Genomic DNA, 23,702 nt, shown 5'->3' with positions numbered 1-23,702 from the left:
CGGACGCGTTTTGGACGCGTTTTGGACGCGTTTTGGGCGCGTTTTGGACGCGTTTCGGACGCGTTTCGGACGCGTTTCAGACGCGTTTTGGACGCGTTTTGGGCGCGTTTTGGAGGCGTTTCGGACGCGTTTTGGACGCGTTTCGGACGCGTTTTGGACGCGTTTAGGACGCGTTTCGGACGCTTCACTTTTAATTCATTTATTTCGGTTGCGTTTTGGACGCGTTTTGGACGCTTCACTTTTAATTCATTTATTACTTGCTTTAAAAATTATTTTCTGTTCATTTTTCTTGATTTTAAATTAATTTTGAATTTTTTTATTTATACTTTGACTAAATACTCGATGATATTTTTTCGTTAGCATTTTCGTTGTCTACTTTGGAGACTTGAAAATTTTTCGTTTCGCATCAGCAGCGTACTAGGCTTAAACAACTAAGTCCACGGGTCTAAGATGTTGTTGTATTTAACATGTATAAATTCCTTAGTCCCCACTGCGTTTTTTTCTTATCCAGTTAAGACCGGTTGTAATAAAAAAACACACCTAATGTCCTTATAAGCATAAGGTCTATAGGAAACTTATCGAAGCTTTACCAAAGCTATACCCAAGCTTAAAAATTTTACAGATAGCTTCGGAAGAGCTTGTATCCAAATTATCGAAATTATAAAAAAAAAAACAACAAATTATATTTCTGTAATGTGCTACTAATGTACTAGTAAATAGAACTACTACCATACCACACCTCTGATTTTCACCACCAACCTGTTTGAAACTCACCGCTATTGTGTCAAAAACATCTGTTCGAGGTGGATGTGTGTTCGGTGTTTTGAAAAATTATTTTGGTAGAAGAAAATAAAGTAAAAATTATTATTCCAAAAAAAAAAAAAAACAGTTTAAACCAAAAATGAATTCCAATACGGACTATGAAGGATGTGAAGATGGTTTAATACGATGTATATTCTTGAGTGAATTCCATCCTACAGCTGGATGTAAAATAAGTTGTCAAGTATACTCAAATTGAGAATCAAATAAACAAAGTTTGTTTACGATATTTTCTCTTTTCTCAAAAAGGTTCCAGAAGATTATGTCTCGAAAAAGATTTTTGATGCCATCAATGTTTATATCATTCCAAAGCCACAATTACAACGATGCATTCTCACGGTAAATGCATTACGTCTTAAAATTGTCGGCTACCCAGTCCGAATTGAACATCAAAAGTATGCTCGCAATGCTTTTCATTTTAACTTGTGTTTTGTTTGTGATGCTTGGGCAAGATCAATTCAATATGAACCGGTTGTGAAGAAATTATCAGAGTATTTGGTGAGAGATTCATTTTACTATGACTTTCATATTAATGTTACTCGCTTTGTTAGATTATGATGGAAGAAGAAACTTGCTTTCTATCGAAAGAAGATGATAACAAAAAGCGATTACAAGAACTTTTTGCAACAGTCATACATGATTTAAATAAAGACAAAGTTACAACAATCGTAGGTAAGGTTCAACGTTCAATCTTTGATCTTTATTTTTTTAAGTACCTCTTTTTTTTATTTAAATAAGATGGAAACTATTTCCAAACGTATTTATTCTTAAAGATTGCCTTTATATTCTTATGTTGATCTTAGTCGCTGTATTTTCAAATTAACTTTTTAAATAGGTAACTTTCAAGCCCGTAGAACACGTTATTAAATCTCTTCCTCCACTCTCCATCTATGTACACTGAATCAATCATTATTCGAAAAATCTTTGTCTCAAATTAACTCGAAGCTTATTTTGTATCCTATCTTGAAAATGTTTGGGCTGGAGCCATAAACAGCATAACCGTTGTGATTGCAAATTTTTCTTAATTCTGACTAAACGACCCCGCACATTTTGTATGGAAAGTGGCCCTCGGTGAAATTGTCTGAAATTTTAGTATGTTGTTCTGTTGTAGCTCCTGATGCGCAGAAAGTCGAAAAATGGACAGTTTTTAAGATAACGGGTTTTTTTCCGATGACTATCTCAAACCTTTTATAAGGGATAGTAACTCTCTATATTGTGTTTTGGGCTATTTTTTAGTGGAGTCCATAGGTTTTTAGGGTCGCTGAAACCGAATCCGAATTCCGTTCTGCCCCATCACGTCAGGTTTTCGAGATTACCTCAAAAAAGAAACGAACACATTTTTTTATATTATCGCGAAAACCTGACGTGATAGAGCAAAATAGACTTCAAATCTGGCTTCAGCGACCCGAAAAACATAAAATGAACAACTACCAGATTAAAAAATAAAATTTTCGTGGCTGTGATCTTAAAAACTGTACATTTTTCGACTTTCTGCGCATATCGGCTTGATCAGGAGCTTCAACAGAACAACATACTAAAATTTCAGACAATTTCACCGAGAGGGCCACTTCCCATACAAAATGTGCGGGGTCCTTAATTTTAACCCGGAACAACAGGTGATACTTCGTTTGATCTCTGCAATGAAATAATCGATGTTGTTACAAAATTATGGGCCCTATTATGACTCGCGAGTCGAACGTTCGAATCAAGTCGAACGATTTGTGTAAAACTCATATCTTGGTATTCCGATTAGAAAACAACGACGATTAGCTAATGCAGTCAAAATAAAGAAATTGATGTACAATCATCATTTTTCACTCGGAGTTGAACATAACTTGAGAATTTTTATATTAAAAATTCTCAAGTTATGTTCAACTCCGAGTGAAAAAAATGGCCCTAAATCACTTATTAAAGGCTCAAAAATTTGATTCCCCAAAATTTTCTAGCTATTGGCAAGTCATAATGGGGCCATATAGTCACATTTTTTACATAAAATACTTCCAACTTGAGAGTTGACTTTAACTCGAGAGTTCAAACGCAAGGTGTTATTTATTTTTATTCACAAATTATTTTCTCAACTCTCCAGTTGAAGATCTAAAGTTGGTCAACTCCAAGTTTGAAAAATATCCCTGGGATATTTATGAAATATGAAACAAAAAATGCCAATTATTTAAATTAAAATTTAAATTTTTCATATCCATAGCATATCCATAGTATTCTTTTTTGTGTTTAATTTTTCGATTTTTGTTTGCTTTGGAATATTAATTCGTAGAAAAAATAACTGCCAACAAAATTTTGACAGAAAATTAAAAAAAAAATCTGAAGCACACTCTCAAGTTTGGTCGGCAAACTTCTACTTTTTAAGGAAGTTGAGAAAACTGGGAGTTGATCAACTCTCGAAAGTTGAAAACGTCAACTTGGAGTGAATAAAACCGAATTCGGAAGTTGAGGATAAAAATTCTCAAGTTATGTTCAACTCCGAGTGAAAAAAATGGCCCTTAATCGACTGTCGTCACGTTTAAGAATCTGGTATTCCTATTTAATGTAGAGCTCAATAACGCTTCGATTTAAAGATCGACTTGAATTTGAATCGAAATTTCACCAGATTTATGATTCTACCAGATCAAGGAATCGAATTGAAATAGACTAGAAATAGAACAAAAAGTAGCTTATACTTACGGTGACCATATTTCTAGGAGCAAAACCCGGGACAGATAAAAAATTCGTTGCATAGCGATGGTTTTGAAAATATTGATTACAAAAATAATTCATATAATAAAACGGCAAACACTTATTTTGTGGTACAAAATACGCGGCCCACAAAAACCGAAGGGGCATAAATTATATACCGAACGATAGGAAATTTTATCTAGATGTGCAGAATGTATACTTTATTTATTTTTTTGTACCGAAATAGATAAAAAACACAAATTAAAATTAAGGAAAAAAACAAAAACAAATGTGCTGAACCACGCCCTCTCCCTTCTGGAAGTGGAAACTTCTAAAAGCAAAGACGGGGACCTTCAAAGACATTCTCGAATTTCGAATAAAATTAAGTGTTGCATATTCTTAGTAGTTAATAAAGTGATTTATATAGTGTGCTTATTTGAGCATAAATAAAGGTTACAATTGGCACTCGAATTTTGAGTGCGGGGTCGGCTAGTATTTTTTAAAATGACTTTCTTAATTACTAATAATTTTAATGGAACATTTTCGTTGAAAATATTTAAGTCGTTTATAAGGAAGCCAAAAATGATAAAAAAAGGTTTTGTAATAAGTACTGTTGAAAATAACTTTTAGAAAATATTTTCTTTAGCAAAATCGTTTTTAATACATATTTTAATTTTATTTAAAACGATTTTGAACTTGTGTAATCTTTAATTTGACTTTTAACAAGCCTTTAAAAGTTTTGAAATCAAGCTGGGTTCTTAATTCTTCCATATATTGTTCGTTATTCTGGTGTAGCTTTTTAAGCTGGAACTAAGTAGTAGAGTAGACGAAAAATTTAAAAAACTAATGATTTTATCCGGAAAATTAGAAATACTTTTATTTTGGAACCACTGGTTTTCTTAAAATGTAATTAAAATTGAAAACAAAAATCAGAGAATTTACAAATACGGAATCACGGAACAAATTTTAAAATACGGGACACTTATACGTCCCGGGTTTCTTAAATAAAAACCCGGGACAAGCTATGGAAATACGGGACAGTCCCGGGTAAACCGGGACGGATGGTCTCCGTACTTATAATACTAGATAACATAATATAACATTTATTTAATTTGAATGATAGCTTGTTGATCTCATGACAACCAAGTCTCATTGCGAAACTTGGCCCTAGTCCATTCGGACTTAATGGAATAAAGCTGTTGGTAGAAATATTTCTTTTAAGTAATAAAACGAGAACGTCTCAGCTACAAAAGGTTTTTAAATAATAAAATATTAACTTTGATTTTTCACAACAAAACAAACTGAGTAAATTTAATGTAAACGAAATTTATAAACAATATATAAATTAATTACAGTAGAAAACACTCTGAGGGCGTATTTAAAACAGGACTAAAGTTGCTTACTAGCGATAACTAGTCATTTGCGGTCGCTAATATTTGTATGATTTTTATGATTTCATTTGCTCAACATTAAGTTTCTTTACCCAAAAAGGTAATAAAAAGTCCTCCGCGCTCCATGGAAATACGTTACATACCATTCCTCTATATATGAAATTTTGGGTACCACAAATTGTTGATGCTATTTTTATCCATCAAATTATTGAATGATTTCCTTCGATTTCCGCATATTTTTCTTATTGAGTTAGTGGGTAAAAATTTTGCGATTGGCAATTTAAAGTTCCGGGATCTTAGAACCCTTTGTATAAAATTTCGACTCTACAATTATTTACAGTGAAAGTTCTTATAAGCGGACACTCATTGTTACCCAATTTTTGTACGATTATGAGAAATGTCCAGTTAAAAGAAAAAAAAAAGCAGTGAAAAAATGGAAATATACTCTTTACAAATTACAGCAACTACACCAAGAATCTAACTTATAAGCTTACTAGATAACATAACTCTGTCCGCTTATTAGATCATCCGATTATCAGATACTTTCTATGTATTTGCTAACATATTAAAAATTAAACAAAAATTGTACTGAAAAGGACCTTTTGTTTATTTCTATTTCGTTTCTTTATAAAAAATAATCCCAAAATAAAATGAAGTTTCTGCAAAGAGTAGATTTGCTCTCTAAAAAGACCAAGAAATAGTATAGTACGAAAGCAATTTGTCTAAGGTTTTTGAAAAAGAAGTTGCTCGTTAAAGTGAATTGTCCGTTAATTAGAGCTGCAGAGCTCTCACTTTATTTTAAACAGTCAATAAATAACGAGCAAAATTCAACTTTTTTTTTCTATTTATTAGTGATTAAATCAAATGGACTGAAATGGCAAATGGGTCACTGTGGTGTATGTGAAACTTTTTTTTTAAATGAAATTTCGTTTTTTCTGCTTATTATTTTAGTTTTGAGTAAATAAAATCAGAGGACTGGACGGCCTTTGTTTAAATGGTAGGATGCAATAGCACGGTTATACCCTAAAGAAATAAAAAAGAACTAAAAGATTTGCACTAGGACTAGATTGTTTTTTGTTTTGTATCTCACTAACTTACTATGCATACTAAATATTAAAAACACTCTCTTGTTAATCAGTTTTAATAAAAACACTTTTCTAATCTTTGAACAACAACAACAACATCTTGAAGGTGCTACCACCAAGTGTTTTATGGCTAGAGTTACAGTACTGTTTCACGAATGCCAATCCGATCATCAGACTCCTTTTATTCCATTTTTGTGTGTGGTGCTTGGTCTAGTAATTTTTTTCATTTGATTTGAAAAACTTCTTCCGTCACACTTGAGTATTGAACCTAGACCAAGCGAGTTCAGAAGCCAGTACACTACGCACTGCGCTACCTCACCCACGTGATTAGCCTCACCCAAATGCAGGTAAAAATGCTAAGTCTATTCATTTGCTTGTTGATAAGCTAAGAAAACCTGCATTTGGGTGAGGCTAATCACGTGGGTGAGGTAGCGCAGTGCGTAGTGTACTGGCTTCTGAACTCGCTTGGTCTAGGTTCAATACTCAAGTGTGACGGAAGAAGTTTCTCAAATCAAATGAAAAAAATTACTAGACCAAGCACCACACACAAAAATGGAATAAAAGGAGTCTGATGATCGGATTGGCATCCGTGAAACAGTACTGTAACTCTAGCCATAAAACACTTGGTGGTAGCACCTTCAAGATGTTGTTGTTGTTCAAAGATTATAATGGAATTGACGGAACAAAAAAGCAGTCACTGCAAAGTATGGAAACATACGAAAAAACTGTAAAAAAAAACACTTTTCTTTAGAGGGAGATACAACTATATACTTGAAAATTGTGACTCACAAACCTGACCCACCAGTGGTAAAAGATCATATGGTTCCTCTTTTAACACTTGAATACAAAACTATACCTATAGAAAGTTGGGACCTAACAACACAGCAGGTACATAATTTTAAGTAATTTATAACTCAAAAGTTGAATTCTTAAATTTGTCTTCCCTTAGATTCTACCTTATATAAATGGGATCAATCACATAGCTCAAATAGCAGCCGAAGCAGATGTTGAAACCAATCTTGTCAAATCCTGCATTCAAAATTTGGCATACTATGGAGTTGTGCACTTGTTGCCAATTTTGAAATACAGCAACGTCTATATGTGCACGCAACATCTTAAAACTCTCATCCAAAGCTCAGAATTGACTAAAGCTTGTCGTGAATATGTTTCACTTAATCCAGAGAAAGAAAAATCCAAACCACCAATACAGAAAATATTTCAATTTTATGCTTCCATGACTCATGGTATAACACTACGGGCAATATGTCAACGTTTATGTCCACAAAATCATAATATCGATGAAAGAAAATTAGTAGTTTTTGGATTGCAACATCATTTAATAAGATGCATTCATAAATATCCAGTGTTTACGGGTTCAGTTCCTTCGGGGAGGCAAAAATTGTATACAGGGTTGTGTAACTTTGATGAAATTTGTTGCAAGACTGGAATGTCTCCATTTAATATTGAAAAAGACTTAGATAAAGATACTAACGTTACTGTTATTTTAAAATAAAATAAAAAAATACATATTATTCTTTTTTCTTTTGCTGAACTTAAGTTTTTATAATGATAATTTTTGTTTAATTTTTTTACCATTTCTTTTGTCAAATGTCATAAAAAAACTTCGCAATAATTTTAAAAATTTAAAAAAAAATCTAACATTTAACGTTTTTTTAAACTAAATTAAAATGTTCATAACATTTCTGTGTAAATACATAAATTGCGAGCTATGTTTGTTAAAATAAACATTAGATATCATAACTCCGTTAATTTTGGGATCAGCTTAACAAAATGATTATAATTAGTGAAAATCGGATGCTGGAAATTAATGAACATGTCAAAAAACTCAAAATAATTCTGATTGTGGTCGCATTTTAATTTACCGTGGTTTGCTTAAAATTGTGTGCCTGGAGCAGTGAAAGTCCAAAAGTAATCAAGCCATATTTCTTCAAATGTGATGTGATTGTGAGTTTCTTTTATTGAATGGTTTGGTTTGCTGAGAGATGTTGAAAGATTTTTGTTCCCTAAAATTAATGCTATGAAGTCCTCGACAATTATTTTCAAGAGGATGCGGACAGTTCTTTTTAACAGGATTAATTACTCAATTTAACTCTGGAAGTAAGTGGGTAAGTAAATTAAAAATAAATATATATACATATTTTGGATTTAGGGCTTGTTTCAGAATATCTGAGATATTTTAAAATAAGCGCTAAAAAATTTTTAAAAATAAGTTCCAATAAAAAAAAAAAAAATATAATTCATCTAAACCGTTTTTAAGTTAGGTTTTTTCCCTTAATAAAGAAATTAAAATAAATGCCACTTTAAAAATTTCCTAAACCTATTATAAAAAAAGGCATTTTTGATGATAAATCAAACATTTACCTAAAACCCCCCAAAAAAATGTTGAATTCGTCAGAAATAAAAAAATGTTCTATCGATACTTTATTAATGTTTTTTGATAAAAATTTACATATTTCGCTAAAAAAATGTGTAGGTCCCGTTATTTTTGGCTAGTAAAATTTCTTCCGAGCGGATACCTCGATAGAGTTGATCGTCTCCTTCTGGTATTCAGTGTTTAAAAGAAATTTTACTTAAAACGACTCTTGAAAATGCTTTTATATTCAATGAAATAAAGTTGATAAACGAAAAGTCTACAATTGGATGCAGAAAATCATTTGGATGGAGTGGCTAAATACATGTATTGTACATTGTACAAGCCTGTGAAACTACTTTGGTCTGTTTCAATATTAAAAAAAAAACTTATTCGTAGTAATAAGCCTTAAAAAAAATTGGCTCTAAATGAAATAACGGAGTTTAACTATAATTATTAGTTTGGCACCCTTGCAATAGCTTTACTCCAATCGTTAGACTTGGTGGTAGCATCCTCAAGTTGTTCTGGTTCAAAGATAGCAATATGAAAATTAACGGAAATTAATAATATGCGTGACAGTGCGAGCGTCAGAAAAAGAAGGAAGGGTTTTAAAGGAGGAGCCAATGCAATTTGGTTTTGAGGTTTTGAATATTTAAATGGGACGGAAACACTGAGTTGGTAATGCATTGCAAATTTTCGTCGTATGGCTAAAGAACGAATCTATACTTGACTTGGGCTCAATTTTAAAAAACTGATGGGCATTCCTTGAAGTACAAGTATCACTGTTGCTACATAATTCGTCGGCTTCATAAGGAAACCTTGTAACTCCCAAATTCAAAATTTTACAGGAGAGACGATAAAGTAGAGAAACAACAGAGTAGTTGGGAGTAAAGTGCTGTACAAAATTTGAATTTAAGTCTATTTAGAGTTTTCTGAATGACTTCAAATTTTCTAGGTTGCTCCGCTGACATAATATGTATTTGCTAAAAAATGGCAATCAAAAGTCATTTTCGCAAAAAGGTGGAGTTACGAGGTTTCCTTATGAGGCCGACGATATTTTATTTGAACATTTTTTAATGAAAAAAAACGCTGGTGCCAAGAGATTTGATTGTATCTGAAATGGACCTATCACCTATTATTTTCAAAGCTCTAGTTTGGATACTCTCTAAAATTTAGAGTCTAAATCGTTCAAGTGGATCTTAGGAGCACCTGTCCAGATATGAAAACTATAATCAAACTTTGGATGAATATTATGATTCATAAAGCACAGCGTGATCAGAGGCGGGTGAAAAATTTCTTAAATCTTCGGAGGAAACTTAAGCATTTCGCAGCGTTTTTAGTGACATCAATGGTTTAATGGTTCGATTTCAACACCATCGGTCCTTTCCCGATTGAATTTTACAGTAAGTCGTTATAGTGTAAGAAGACAAATGTCACTTTGTAACATCTTTAGTAGATCAAACTATGGCGCTTATAGTCCTCCTAACCTATTAATTAATGTATTTAATAAAAATTATGTTCTTATTAATTCCTGTAATGATATTGTTAAATCACAAAGTATAATTAATATGTTTTTCAATCAATATCGTTAAAAATTAATTTTTAATCCAATGTTAAATGTTAATCTTAAATCTATATTATCTGTACCGTTAGTATTTAACGAAATAGAATAAAATAAGTATCAAATTATGTGCTCATTTCACATACAACATACCAAAAAGTATTGAAATTCGTCAAATTTTAATTTCGTAGGTACTTTAAATTTGAATTTTTGTATCTTGGTATAATACAAATTTGAATCTTATTTCCCATTTTGTATATCATCATAAAATTAATCTTTAAACTCTGTATTCATTTTTATAACAATAGTAACTAAATATTAAGATATTGAATGCAACCGATAAAACAAAACCAAGTTATTCTCTTTTTGAATCAAGTTGGTATCATAAATGCCAGCACTGGCGCCCAACAGAGATGGCAAAACCAAAACAAGAAAACTTCCGATTTTCGAAAAACAAAAAAGCCGCATTGGATAGTTTCGTTTGGAACAAGTCGATTCAGTTATATGCGAAACGTTCGAGAATCAACATCGTCATTTCGAAACCTTTTTCATTCCGACGTGCTATGGACTGTAGTGGTTTTATTTTCGTTCACTTTATCTGTGTTGTTATAATTGTTCAAGTGAACCACCATTATGTGAATTAAAAAATACTCTGTGCATTTGTGTGTCCTCTTGTATCTGTATCTATCGGGTGTGTTCTTTTGGATTATTGTTTTTGTTGTTTCTGTTGTTATTGTATATGATTCATCTTCGAAAAACTCGCTGACGTCTCTACTTATAATCTATCAGATAATGTTTCTCTCTTAAATAGCCTCGGTTTTATGTTGCATTAAAACGCATGCAGTGGTTTTTTGATTAAATGCTGAATATACATAATCGGCTAGTTTATATTTCCAATATATAATATATTATATATATTTCAATGTAGACCGATTACAAATACCAGCGCAAATGTTTGCTGCTTCAAAGAAAATAAATAAAAATTCTGCTTCGAAAAAATGATAACAAAGAAATCTATCAGAATGTTCCATGTAGTGGATGTAGTTTAATGAACTAAAATATAGAAAATCGCAAAATAAAATAGAAAATGAAAAGTGAAGTGGGTGCAATATTTTTGTATAATTTTTTGTTAAATGTTGTATAAGTTTTTTTTTTTATCGAAATACCTATAAAAGACTCGGAATTAGATAAGCTTCTTAATTTTTATTATTTCGTCAATCACAATTTATAGCTGAGTGAGCTGGTTTTTTTGGATATACAACATAGTCATTCATTACCTGAGGTATGTAAAGACCGGTGTTGTGTTATATACTTTGTACCTGAACACACACATTTGTGTGTCACTATTTTATTGTTTATAGGTACTTATCAAATTTTTCGACAGCTCAATGCTTGAATCTACCTTAACGTGTCTTATGAATATGAAATTACCTTTTTGCCTTGATTACCCACTCAGTAGCCTGTTTAGAGAATGGGTATAAAATATTAGAAAAACAATAAATTCTTTAAACAACATTTTTAAGGGTGAATTTCACATTGCTGATAAATTGACAAATTCCCTTTTTGAATATTTCATTTGTGAATTCTGAATTGGGCGCCATATTTATCGCGAATTTTTGTTTTTGTTGCTTGAAACCAATTTTCCAAATGATTTTACCCATACTTTCATTGGATTTTTTATTGGGGAAAACATTTCTGCGTCGGAAAATGCACTGACACAAAGTTAATTCTGCGGAAATAATCCCAATAGCCGTCATTTAATAAAATTTCACTGGTGGAACATTTGTACAATAAATTTAAATTTAATAGTTAATAAATTTACTGCACAAATGTCCCACCCGTGACTTTTCAATGTCCCATTAACAAATCTCTTATAAAGGCTATTGAGATTTACTTTGGGTCAGTGTATTTTTCGCTGCATTAAAAAATTCAATGAAAGTACGGGTAATCATTTGAAAAATTGGTTCAGTAAAAAAAAGTAGGTAATGGATTTTAACGCAATTTTTATTTGTTTGCATTTAATTGATATTTTTGAAAATTAAAAAAAAAATTAATCTGAATAATTTTAAACAAGTTCTGAATCTTTAAAAAGACTTCTATCATAAAAAGAAGAAAGCATATTATTTTTTATGACAATCGGAGCATATTTCAAAATTCGGAACTTGATGTCAAAAACTTTGTTTTGAACGTAAGAAATTAAACCTTCTTAAATACAAAAGAAATGAAAATATTTGATAAATGTAACATTTTCCAGTATCTGTCCAAAAATAGCTTGCCATTTTAGAACTATTGTGACTTTGTGAGTAGTTCAAATGAAATGTTTGGTATTAATCATATTTTCATAAAACTCCTAGGAGAATATTATTGACTGATTTCACTCGGAATTAAACACTTATTTGGTCAGATATGTATATTAATAATTTGGTTCTAAAAATAATTAAAAGTGTCGAAAACAGTGTTGAAAATTAAAAAGTCATGTTTAATGTTTCTATTTATCGAAATACATCAACTTTTTTTTCCTTTTTTGTAAATTTGTTGTCTTTTAGAATTAATTTTTAAATTTTTTGTGGAAATAATAAAAACAAAAATACCTATGTTTTCATATCTTGCAGTATTTTCTAATTCATTTTGCAAATAAAACATAACACAACGCACTATGTTTGAAAAGGTTTTTTTTTATGGCTTTGTACACCATTGTTCTTTAACACCACTTACACCTACAGAACTTCAACTCCACATGAAATTGAAATGCTTAATCAAAATATCCATTCACAATCATTGCAAATCCATAAAAATGTACAATGATAAAATCTATCAATTTACAACAGTATAACAAAAATTTCTTTGCAATTGATAGATTTTATCGTTTATCAATCCATTGATGATAAAATAGACCACCTTAAAAGCTGCATGTTTCAATAACAAAAGATATGAATATTTTCTTATGAAAAAATACCGTTTTATGTGTTGTTTGAAAAAAGAACTATCAAATTTAAATTTTTTCTAGTCTAGGATACCGGCTCCGGCATAAATCGAGCCGAAATTCGAGGATTGCTAACTTTTAAAACGACCAGACCTTGGCAGTGGCGTATTGAGGGGGGGGGCTCAGGGGGCTCAAGCCCCCCCCAAGCCTTCAAGATCATGTTTTTATTTAGCTGATTTCATCATAATTTACATGATTAACTGAAACTTGTTCGTAAATCTTAGAGATTTAGAGGCAGCATAGATGCTCGAGCCCCCTCCAAATTCTGAAACAGCTGTTTGGGTTTGTTTGAGTAAGAGCCTAAGCTGACGATGAGGGTTGGGATAATTTTTGTTTTTCGGATTTTAGTCCAATTCAGAATTCTTTAGATCATTTTTTTAGTATTTTGACTTCCAATTACATCACTGTTAAATTATTAGGGGTATTCACAATTCGATGCAAATGGTCTTGTATCGTTGTAAAAGTGCAAAAGTGTAACATTTTCTTAAAATAAAACAACCAAATATACAGACTAAAATTTTTTTTACACATTTACACTTTTGCTATACCTACGGTGACCATCCGTCCCGGTTTACCCGGGACTGTCCCGTATTTCTACAGCTTGTCCCGGGTTTTTATTTAAGAAACCCGGGATGTATAAGTGTCCCGTATTTTGTAATTTGTCCCGTGATTGTCCCGTATTCTTTTGTATTCAATATTTTAAATACTTTGTACGGAAAACAAGAAAACAGTGGCTGGAATTTAAAAATTTTTCTAAGGTAAGAATTTCGTTACCTAAGCTGCGTATTGTGCAACGAAAAGCAAAATTTTGTGCTGGTTTTGTATGAAAATTTTCGTTTCGCCTCTAGACTAGGCTAGTCTTATTTAAATGTTCGTCAATTATTTAGTTCCAGCTTCTGTTTGTCAGGTTGCTACACCAGGTAAAATGTTTTCGAATAAAGAACAACATATGGAAGAGTAAAGAACCCATTTAAGTTTCAAAACTTTTAAGGACATGTCAAAAGCTGTGTTAAAGATCATACATTTTCAAAATCATTTAAAATAAAATTAAAATGTTAAAAAACAGCTGTCCCGATTCTGATTAAAAAAATATTTTTTTAGAAGTTATTAACAGACATTATTATTATAAATATATGAAATATGAATTATTATTAAACCATTTTTTTGATCTCTGATTTCGTAAACGACTTAAATGATTTCAACAAAAACGCTCCCATAAAATCGTTTAGGAAATCTTGATATCAAAATAAAGAAAAATTATGAAAACTCATTTAAAAATTTTTTTTTTTTTTTTTTTGAAAAATCAATATTTTCAAAACGATCCACTGTCCCGGGTTTCGCTTCCAGAAATATGGTCACCGTAGCTATACCCCAACCCTATTGCAAAATTTGTCTATTGTAGTTGTGGTAGTAGAAAACAAAATTTTGCATTTTAACACCTTTTTGTTAAACCGGGTCGTGAATACCCCTATTGCAAAACTTCTTATTCAATCTCAAAACGCCGTATTTGATCGTCTTAAGTATATTTACATTTTTTTTTTAATAATATTTTTCTCAAAGAAATTGGAAATAGAAATTTTTGATATCTCAAAATCTAAGTGGCCAGCAGGTTTCTTTAAGTAAATTGCAGTTTGCGCTTCCGATTTGTATTGAAACAGCAACATATTACGAAAAAAAATACATATATATTTCGGATTAAACATCAAAAAGAATTTCATTCAAAATTAGTTTTTGAGACTTTCACGTTCTGCATTCCACTTTTTGCGTATTCACTTGCCGAAAGTGAAATAGGCGTTCTGCATTTTTTTACTCATTTAGATTTTCTGATCGAATTCAATTCACTATGTTACTGTTCGTGAATTTGGGGGCCTTTTTCAATGAATCTGCAATTGCAGTAATTTCACTTTAGAAACAAAATAAAAATGGAAGATCCTTCAGTTTTGACAGTTAGAAGCAATTTCGAAGTTTTCGAAACCGATCGAAATGAAGAATATTGATATTTCATTTCACGTGAAATTGAAAAGTGATTTGAATTCACTGTCGATCGAATTGTGGAACATGGGCGTATATAACGAAAATATTGAAGAGTATAGCTCAAAAACTCTTGACGTGATAGGGATAAATCTGTAAACAGTTTTGGATTCAGCACATGACAAAGTTCGAACGAAATAAAGTATTTTTTTTTTAAGGATGACTCAACTCCTTGCTGTTTGTGTAAAATGTTTGGGACACGAGAGCTTTGAAAAAACACTAGGTACTCTGAATGTGAAAGGAGGAGACAGTAGTACGAATCTGTCGAGAGCAGTATAATGCTACTATACCACTTTCAGTACCGCAGCACAGCGTTTAACTCTCGATCAAAGATTAATAAAAAGAAATGAAATTTTTTTTCGCAAATTTACCCTCTAAAAAATTTTAGTAAAATTTTCCAGCCCCCTCCAAAATTTTTTCTGGATACGCCACTGGACCTTGGTTTGGCATTTCACAAATAACCAACCCCGAAGTTTCGGTTGGGTCTATTTACAATACTGTAAATATGAAAAAATGTAAATGAGGCGTCTGAACCTGGCGACTGAACATACCCTCAGTAGAGCAACGGAATGGCCAAGGCGGTTCAGAAAACCTCAAAAAGGGAGTACAACCCTAGCACCTTTTAATTATTTCGACCCTGTATTGTACAGAACATAGTTTATGGCAAAGCGAAAAAAGAAATTATAAAATATAATGTTAACTAAAAAAACTGAGTCGTACAGGGTTCAGGGTTATACAATTGTTATTTACAAATACAATTGTTATTTATTTTGCCATATTTAAAAAAAAAAAACAGGCTTTTCCGTTTTTATTCTTTTAACTTTTAAATAAAAAATTCAAATCTATTTAAGCTCCAAGTTTCGATATGTTAAATGTGACTTGTACAAGAGCTCTCTGACGTCATGATAAGTTAACTGAAATTATCATTTGCACCAAACATGCGATTTGCCTATACAGCGATTTGCCTATACTTTTAAACCTACATACTACTTTTTAAACTAACAAAATTCAATAATAGGGTGTTAAATGGCGGCAATACCGTTAAAAGGGTTGCTCTGCTTCAATTAAATTAAGCCTAGACATTGACACACAAAGAACACTATAACTACCTTATTCTGCGACATGAAAGTATTCCACTAGATATTAGCAAAAAATGTTTGTTCTTGTAAGCCTGTAAATCCAAACCAGGGTTTTAAGTTAAAGCATTTCTTAAAAATGACAACGTTATCATCTGCTCATTTCATAAAAAATTTAGAAGTTTGTTCACCAGTTTTAAGGTTAGGAACGTTCTTCACTTTCTAGTGTAATGCCAAGCTTCGATCCGGCAGACCTCTAAATTTTTAAAGAGACGTCATTTCATTAGATGCCTTTATTTTGACATTATTGATCGTTTTAGGTAATTCTAATATTAAAAACTTTTGCATCAGCATACCTTTTGTCTAATTTTTTTCCCCCGTAATTTAATAATTTTCAAAATACTAGGTATTAATAATGGTCATCTTTCATTTCCAAATTGAAATTTTCTTTAACTCGATGAGTAAAGCAATTCTGCTGTTTAATACCCATATTATTTGATAGTATAATTTAAAGGCAAATTGTCTAGGGGTGAAAAAAAACTTATTCCTTAACAGGGATATGACGCGGGCTACCTACTTTTGTTTGGCTGGATCTTAGCGTTATTAGGTCAAAAACAAAAATGCTTGTGAAATTCCACTTGTTCTGTCATGACTGTGATTGTTATGTGACAAACAAGTATTTCTTCCATCTTTTAAAGATCTCAGTTACATTAAAATCTGCAATAAGTTTTTTTTGTAAACAAAAAGAATTTTGTTTTGCATCAATGAACAAATAAATGAAAAAATCGTTGGTATGCATTTATACTCTTATCTACCTGTGTTCTTTGGATGTTTTTTTTTTTTTTTTTTTTATTATTTTTCATTAAATCTTTATTGTTTATGTCTATTCTCTCGCCTGATTGCCCTTGTGCTCTTGTACACTACTCAAGTAATAGTCATACTGGTTTTGAAATTTGTTCAAAGGAAATCAGTAAAAAGTATCTATTGCCAACATGTATAAGTATAAAAGTAGTATAATAATAAAAAAATAATGTTGAAAACCTGTTCAGCGCAAAGTAATCAGAAGAAAAACATAAAGAGGTTTTAGTCCATAGAGAATATCGAAATTGTAGTCCGAGAAGTTTTATTGAATTTGAGAATTTTTTTTTTTTTTAACTAAGCTAAATTTAATGAACTTAAGTCGATTTAAGTAAAATTTGACAGGGAATAAAACTAAAAGCTAGCTAACAAAAATTCACAAAGAACTCTACGGCACATGCTTCCATTTTTCTTGGCCTAAGTAGGCTGAAGAGCATTAGTTCCAATTTGGAGGAACTTTGTTTAAAGCCTCAACCCGGCTCCTGTCTAGACTATGGACAGTTGTTATTTTTTACAACATTACTTCCAGTACTATAATTTTTATATCCCTGAACGAATCGACTCGGTGATGTAAGACAGGAGTGTTTGAGTTTGAGGTTACTTTGCTTATACTTTGAATGTAGGTAGGTTGGTTTGTTATTCTCTTAATGTTAACTGGTTTCGATATTCTTTTATTTTTCTTTTTTTTTTTTGCAAAGCTGTTGAATAATATATTTTGTCCCCACACTTTCATTTAAGCATAATAATATACTTTCATTGACTTCCATGTATCAATTTTTGATGAAGATCTGCTAAGACTCCTACACTAAATCTATCTTTTGGTGAAATACACATTACTTATTTAACACTGTAGTAGGTTGTCAATTTGTCACTCCTTATGTTCCACAAATTAATTTAACTTTATCTTCATTTTGAACACACACAAGTAATAGAAATGTCATTGACCCAAATAGAACAGATGTTGTGAAAACCTATCAGCCCACTTATCTTCTTTAGCAAATTTTTTTGAAGACTAGAATCAATAGAAAGAATATTTTGTTTTTTGATTTTGAGGTTAATGCATCTTATCTTGTAACGTTATAAGTAAATATTTTGAAACACTTGTTGTTTATGTTTTCTTTAACAAGATGAGAAAAAATATGATGATACTATGTAGAAAATTAACATTAGAAACTATTGAGTGCAGTTTGAGTTACTCTTCTCAATTGTAGTTAAAAAAATAAAATGCACGACTGGGTCGCACGAACTTGCTCTTAGAGTTAAAGTTGCTTAAATTTTTAAGACTTTTTATATAGAAATTTGGAAAAAAAAAATAAAATTCGTAAAAAAAAAAAAAAATAAAATAAAATCTGAAATCAAATTGCCCTCCAAAACAAGTATGCGGTTTTGATTGATATGTATATTAAGATGCATTTTTAGAAAAAAAATTTTCAAAATCGAGCCGTTTTTTAAAAAACTAATTTTTTATAAATAATTTTTTGGAAAAAAAGTTTTAAAATAAAATTGGAATGCCACTTTGTAGAAATCACTAATCAACATTTAAAGACAAAATTTCAAAAAAATTCAAATTTTTTTTTAAAATCCAAAAATTATTTTTTTCGAAATTTTATTTTTGGTTTATATTTAAATTATATAAATGCTTCTCCACAAAAAGTTTCGTTGAAATCGAATAAGCTGTTTCGGAGATAATCGGATTTGAAAAAAACCGTTCTATGGCAGGTACCGTTAATAATGATTGAAAGATAGACCTTAGCTTAAAACTAACATTTGAAAGGTTCTGAAAGGGTACAAAACTTGAATAATATGGAAAAATTACCTCATAAAAAAGTCGGATTTCTTAAGAAAAAAAATTTTATCTCGGTTATTTATGAAATATTCCCAACAATGTTATACCATTTTGAAAAGAAAATTGAACACACCAACTTTTAAGGCAACTTGCCGAAACATCGTAGTGCATTTTTTTTACACTACGGCTCATTGAATTAGAGTCATGTAAATTTTTTTAGTACTAAGTTGGGTAAAAAAGTAATATTTTCTTTAAAACTGATGCGGCTGAGTTAAAATTTTTGAATGCATTAGATAGCAGGGTTATTCAAGGTTCCGTAACAAAAGAAAAAAATGAGAAAAATTAAGATTTGTAGTCACGGCACATGAAAAACCGTCACAGGGTGACCATTTTTTCGACTTTTTTTCCAAATGCCCATAACTCGCAAAATATATGGCTGCAATTTTTTTTATTATTTTTCTGATAACTGTCACCACCTACCCTATCTACCGTTTTCATTTCGACGTTAACTTTTGGGACACCCTGTATAGTACCTATATCGCAAGTAATAAATCTCTAATATTACTCATAAATTTCCATGAGTTAATAATTTTAGCAACTCAGAAACAACTGAATTTTATTTCTTCGGGATATCTATCTGCATATAATATCTTAACACCAAATGATCACAAATGAAGAGTTTTCTTTACAATTTGTTGCATGGAAACATTTCAATTATTTTGAAGAAAATAAAAAAAACAATAACAAAAAACAAATAACAATTAACAATTAACTGCAATTAAGTCTTATAAGCTGAGACCTTGTTAGTGCGAACTTGATAATGTTTTGTTTTTTTGATCATTTAATCGATGGTTGTAATACATTTGAAATTAAATAAAAATAGAAACTAGGTATACCTAGAGCAAGTTTAAGGTTTGTAAACTTGAAAACTAAATTTAACAGTACCTAACCTACTTAGGTACTACCTACATACATATATTACACTGGTTAACAAGTGTTCTGTTGCCGAAACAAAACTATACTTTTCTGAAGGTTTTCGGTGTGCTGAATTCGAATCCGAAGTGAGCTCCCGTTTTTGAAATATTCCCGTTAGAAAATGCAAAAAAAAGTTTTTTTTGACTACTTCGGACCTTTTTTTTTAATATAAGGAAAATTGTTAGAAGATATTTAGTAAAGTTTTCTATAAGATCTATTTTCCTTCTTTTGAGAACTTTTTAAATCTTTCCGATATCTTTGGTATTGCACGAGATATCTTAAAATGAAGTTAGTGGCTTTGGCTTCATATATCATAAAGGAGATAATGACGTTATAATTTCTATGGTAGATATAATATGCCAAACAACTGAAGATATCTCCGGCAGTAAAAAAGATATCGGAAAGATTTAAACAGATCTTGAAAGAAGGAAAACAGTTTTTATAGAAACCGTTACTAAATATGTTCTAACAAATTTCCTTATATTAATGAAAAAGGTCCGAAGTAGTCCAAAATAGGATTTTCTAACTGTAATATTTCAAAAACGCTGATCAATTTTTTCTGACTTCGGATTCGAGTTCAGCACACCGAAAACCTTCAGAAAAGTATATTTTTGTCCCGGCAACAAAAAAAAAGTTTAATTTTGCTAACCAGTGTTATCATTAACCCTCTGTAGGCACACGGGTGCGAATTTGGCAGGACAAAAATAAAAAAATTACGATTTTTAAAAAAAGTGGTCACAAAAAAGTCTCTTTATAAGGGTGAAAATATTTTTTTTCGGAATTGTGAATACAATATTCGAATATTGTGACCGAAAAAAGTTCTAGCGACATGAAAAAGTATAAACCAAATTCGCACCCGTGTGCCTATCATGTCACAAAAAAGAGGTGTTAAGGTAAAATTTATTATTCTCAAAAAATGCGTCTACCGGCTTTTACTCCAGTCAAAGCGTCGGAAATAAAGGGCCTAACCTTGCCCACAGAGGCACTGTCAGTTTTTATTTCATGGATCGATAGGGGTATATTTGAAAGGCTTGAACCCAATTTCTCACCACCTGATCATTCTTTTTAGCGGAGTTATTCACAAAAATGCATTTTTTGGGATATTTTACTTCTAAGCTAATATCTTTGCTCCAGATTGTCGTAGACCAAAAAATAAACATACATTCTCTTCCTTATAATATTTTTTATCGTTGTATGTAATTTCATTGTATTTGAGTGAGTAAATACAAAATAGCAGCCATTTAAAGTAAAATTCTTTTTTGTTAAAAAACACATTTTTGTCATTATTTCGAAAAAAGCTTATATCATGGTTGACATATTTCTAAACTATTTTGTAGCCCTATTTATGTCCTGCATTTTACAGAAAAAATCAGCTCTTTATCACCAAAGATGGCCGAGCAATTGATAAATGAACGCACGAAAAACCGATGCGAAACCACCCAAAAATATCGTTTTTTGGGAATAACTCGGCTTCAGAATGTCCTACGGCAAAAAATAAAGCAATTAATTGTTCGTGACAATATTTTCTATCGATTAAGTGCGTATTCTTTTTGTTGAAACAAAAAAAAAAAAAAATTAGTAATATTAAGTCAAAGTCGTTTTTTTTGTATAGCAAACTCTTGCCTTATTAAAATAAAATACTATTGTAGTCCTCTAAATTATCTACAATTAAAAAAATATTAGCTCTCTACGACACACACGAGCCGAGAAATTAATTTTTAAAAAAAGTTCCAAATGACCAACGAAAAACATGATACAAATCCTCTTAACAAATTTGACTATTTAACTAAAAATTTTATTTTACTTTTGATTTAAAAAAATTAATTTTTACCGGTTCTTGTAGACGGTACAAGCCATTGAATTGTTTTTTCTTATTGCTGATTTTTTCGTAGTTGAGCCAACCGGTTTCAAAAAAAAAAAAATAATAAAATATTTTACTACCTAAAGAATAAAAAATTATTTTTCGATAAAAAAAATTGATTTTTTTTGAAACATTGTTTATTTGAATTGAATTAAATTATTATAGAGAAGACATACCTGCCAAATATTTATTTAGGTTATTGGGTCGTATGCAAAAACAAAATGAGTCATAGCAAAAAGATCTTTTCTCACTTTTCAGAAAATTTTCTTGAAATAGATCTCATTTTCTTGAGATATATCTCAAAAAAGTGTACTGAAAAGTGAAAAAAGAGTTTAAGCTCATATTTTCGCATATTATGATGACCCATTGATTTGTAAACGGTACCTGTTATGTTTCTAAATTTCTCCTGACGGCTATTAAAATTTTATAAAATTTTGAAAATACACCTTTTAGGATATAATTTTTTTTTGAAAACGGGTTGAAGTTTTTTTTTGTTTTGGAATTTCGCTATCCATTACCTAATATTTTCCTAAAAATGGCATACCAAATGTTTTTTTTTTTTTGAAAAATGTTTAAAACTTTAAACCAAGAACTCGACTGGTAAATAAATATTTTTTATATCTAAAGTTTATTAACAAAGTTGTATGTAAATACCTTTTTAAATTGTGGCATCTTTTACTGTAAATGTATATCTGCGTGTGATACAGCCATGAATTTTATGTTTTGTGTTTAGGTATATTTTCTTTCACAAAGTTTTTGTACCTATAGTTCACGCATAACAAATTGTGGTATGAATTTACTCAAAAATGTATTATTGCTAATTAACCACAATAGCAATGAAAATATGTATCATAATCACATGAAAACCAAAGTAATGCGATAAGGCATTCCGTAAAAATATTATTTCCGGTGTAAATAGTTATTATACAGCAATAAAATAATTTAGCTGCATAAAATTTAAAAGGTTTTTTTTTATAGAAATTCGCAAAGTCGTATGACATTTAATTTAAGAGAATGAAATCATGATTTCATTTGTTATAAAGAAATTTTGCACTTTTCAAACAAATGGCAATGGGACATGAAATCGGATATTTTACCATTTAACACAATACAAATTCTTCTTCTATTTTATCTGTCAAGTTCAGAATTGTATTTCGAATTGGCAAATAGAAAAAATTTTCTTCAAAAAATTGCCTTCCAGAAAAAGTGACAAGTGACAACACTTGCTATGTCTAGCTTTACGCTTTTTAAGTGCTAAAAGCTCATATTCCAATATTTTTTACAAACTTAACTTTATTCATATAAAGATATTTTAATTCAAATGCAAAAAATTGCTTTTGTACCATAGTCTGCCGAAAACAACCCATAGACATACTATTTATTCTACGAAAATTGTTAGTACTGCACTCATACTTTTTAAATCCCATTTGGATAATATATGATTGACGCGAAGTCATAATTTTAGGAAAAATTATAATATAAAAGTATGTAGGTACATATTTAAAGGTATAGCCCACTTATAATGCATGAAAAATAGTTTATAATATTTTCATGACCATGGAAAAATAGGAAATAATTACACCCATAGGATACTTCAGAATGTACACATTTTTCATTGCTGTATAATGTAGGTACTAGTACATAGTTTTGTTACTAGGACAAGGTTTATATTATTCGTAACTAGGTTTACATATGTTGGGCTAGACTAAGATATTTAACGTACAGAAAAGAATGTGAATTTTCTTCAAATTTGTTTTACAGATAATTTTTATAGATTTTAAAAAATAGTTTTTACTTGCGATATATATGCAAAAAAAGTGGGTCCCGGAAGTCCGTCTGTCTGTCAGTCTGTCTGTAAACGAAGTTACAGACTAAACGGATGGACCGATTGATGTCAAACTTGGTATGTAGCGTTATTTGGCGACTCTCCAGAGGAGTTTTTGGAATTAATTTTTTGGACAAAAAATAACGGTACTTGTCATAAACCGATTTTAGTAAAATTGAAATATCTCGAAAACGGCTCCAACGATTTTGTTTAAAAAATTCAAATGTTAGTTTTAAGCTAAGGTCTATCTTTTAATGAAAAAATTTTTCTTTGAAAATCATTATTAACGGTACCTGCCATAGAACTGTTTTTTTTTTTTCAAATCCGATTATCTCCGAAACGGCTTATTCGATTTCAACGAAATTTTTGAAACTTTGAAGAAGCATTTATATAACTTAAATATAAACCAA

At 30.6% G+C, this 23,702-nt stretch overlaps 2 protein-coding genes across 2 annotated transcripts in view; both read left to right on the top strand.

Moving 5' to 3' along the window:
• The first annotated feature begins 797 nt into the window (after positions 1 to 797).
• Positions 798 to 7,482, top strand: LOC129911957 (GATOR complex protein NPRL2). Its single transcript, XM_055989994.1, has 5 exons — positions 798 to 1,003; positions 1,069 to 1,317; positions 1,371 to 1,491; positions 6,717 to 6,853; positions 6,915 to 7,482. Exons 1-5 carry the CDS (start codon positions 902 to 904, stop codon positions 7,476 to 7,478), a joined length of 1,173 nt encoding a protein of 390 aa, XP_055845969.1. The 5' UTR covers positions 798 to 901; the 3' UTR covers positions 7,479 to 7,482.
• A 3,112-nt stretch (positions 7,483 to 10,594) lies between these two features.
• The window catches only part of LOC129908551 (uncharacterized), a 46,813-nt gene continuing 33,705 nt past the window's right edge, over positions 10,595 to 23,702 (top strand). Inside the window, exon 1 of the mRNA XM_055985131.1 lies at positions 10,595 to 10,996. Coding sequence (XP_055841106.1) covers positions 10,985 to 10,996 — 12 coding nt within the window. The 5' untranslated portion in view covers positions 10,595 to 10,984. The remainder of the gene's footprint in view (positions 10,997 to 23,702) is intronic.

This window comes from Episyrphus balteatus, chromosome 2, assembly GCF_945859705.1.
Source record: "Episyrphus balteatus chromosome 2, idEpiBalt1.1, whole genome shotgun sequence".
NCBI classification, from domain to species: Eukaryota; Metazoa; Arthropoda; class Insecta; order Diptera; family Syrphidae; genus Episyrphus; species Episyrphus balteatus.
The sequence above is the reverse complement of the archived record's forward strand: the minus strand, read 5'-3'. Positions and strand labels throughout refer to the sequence as shown.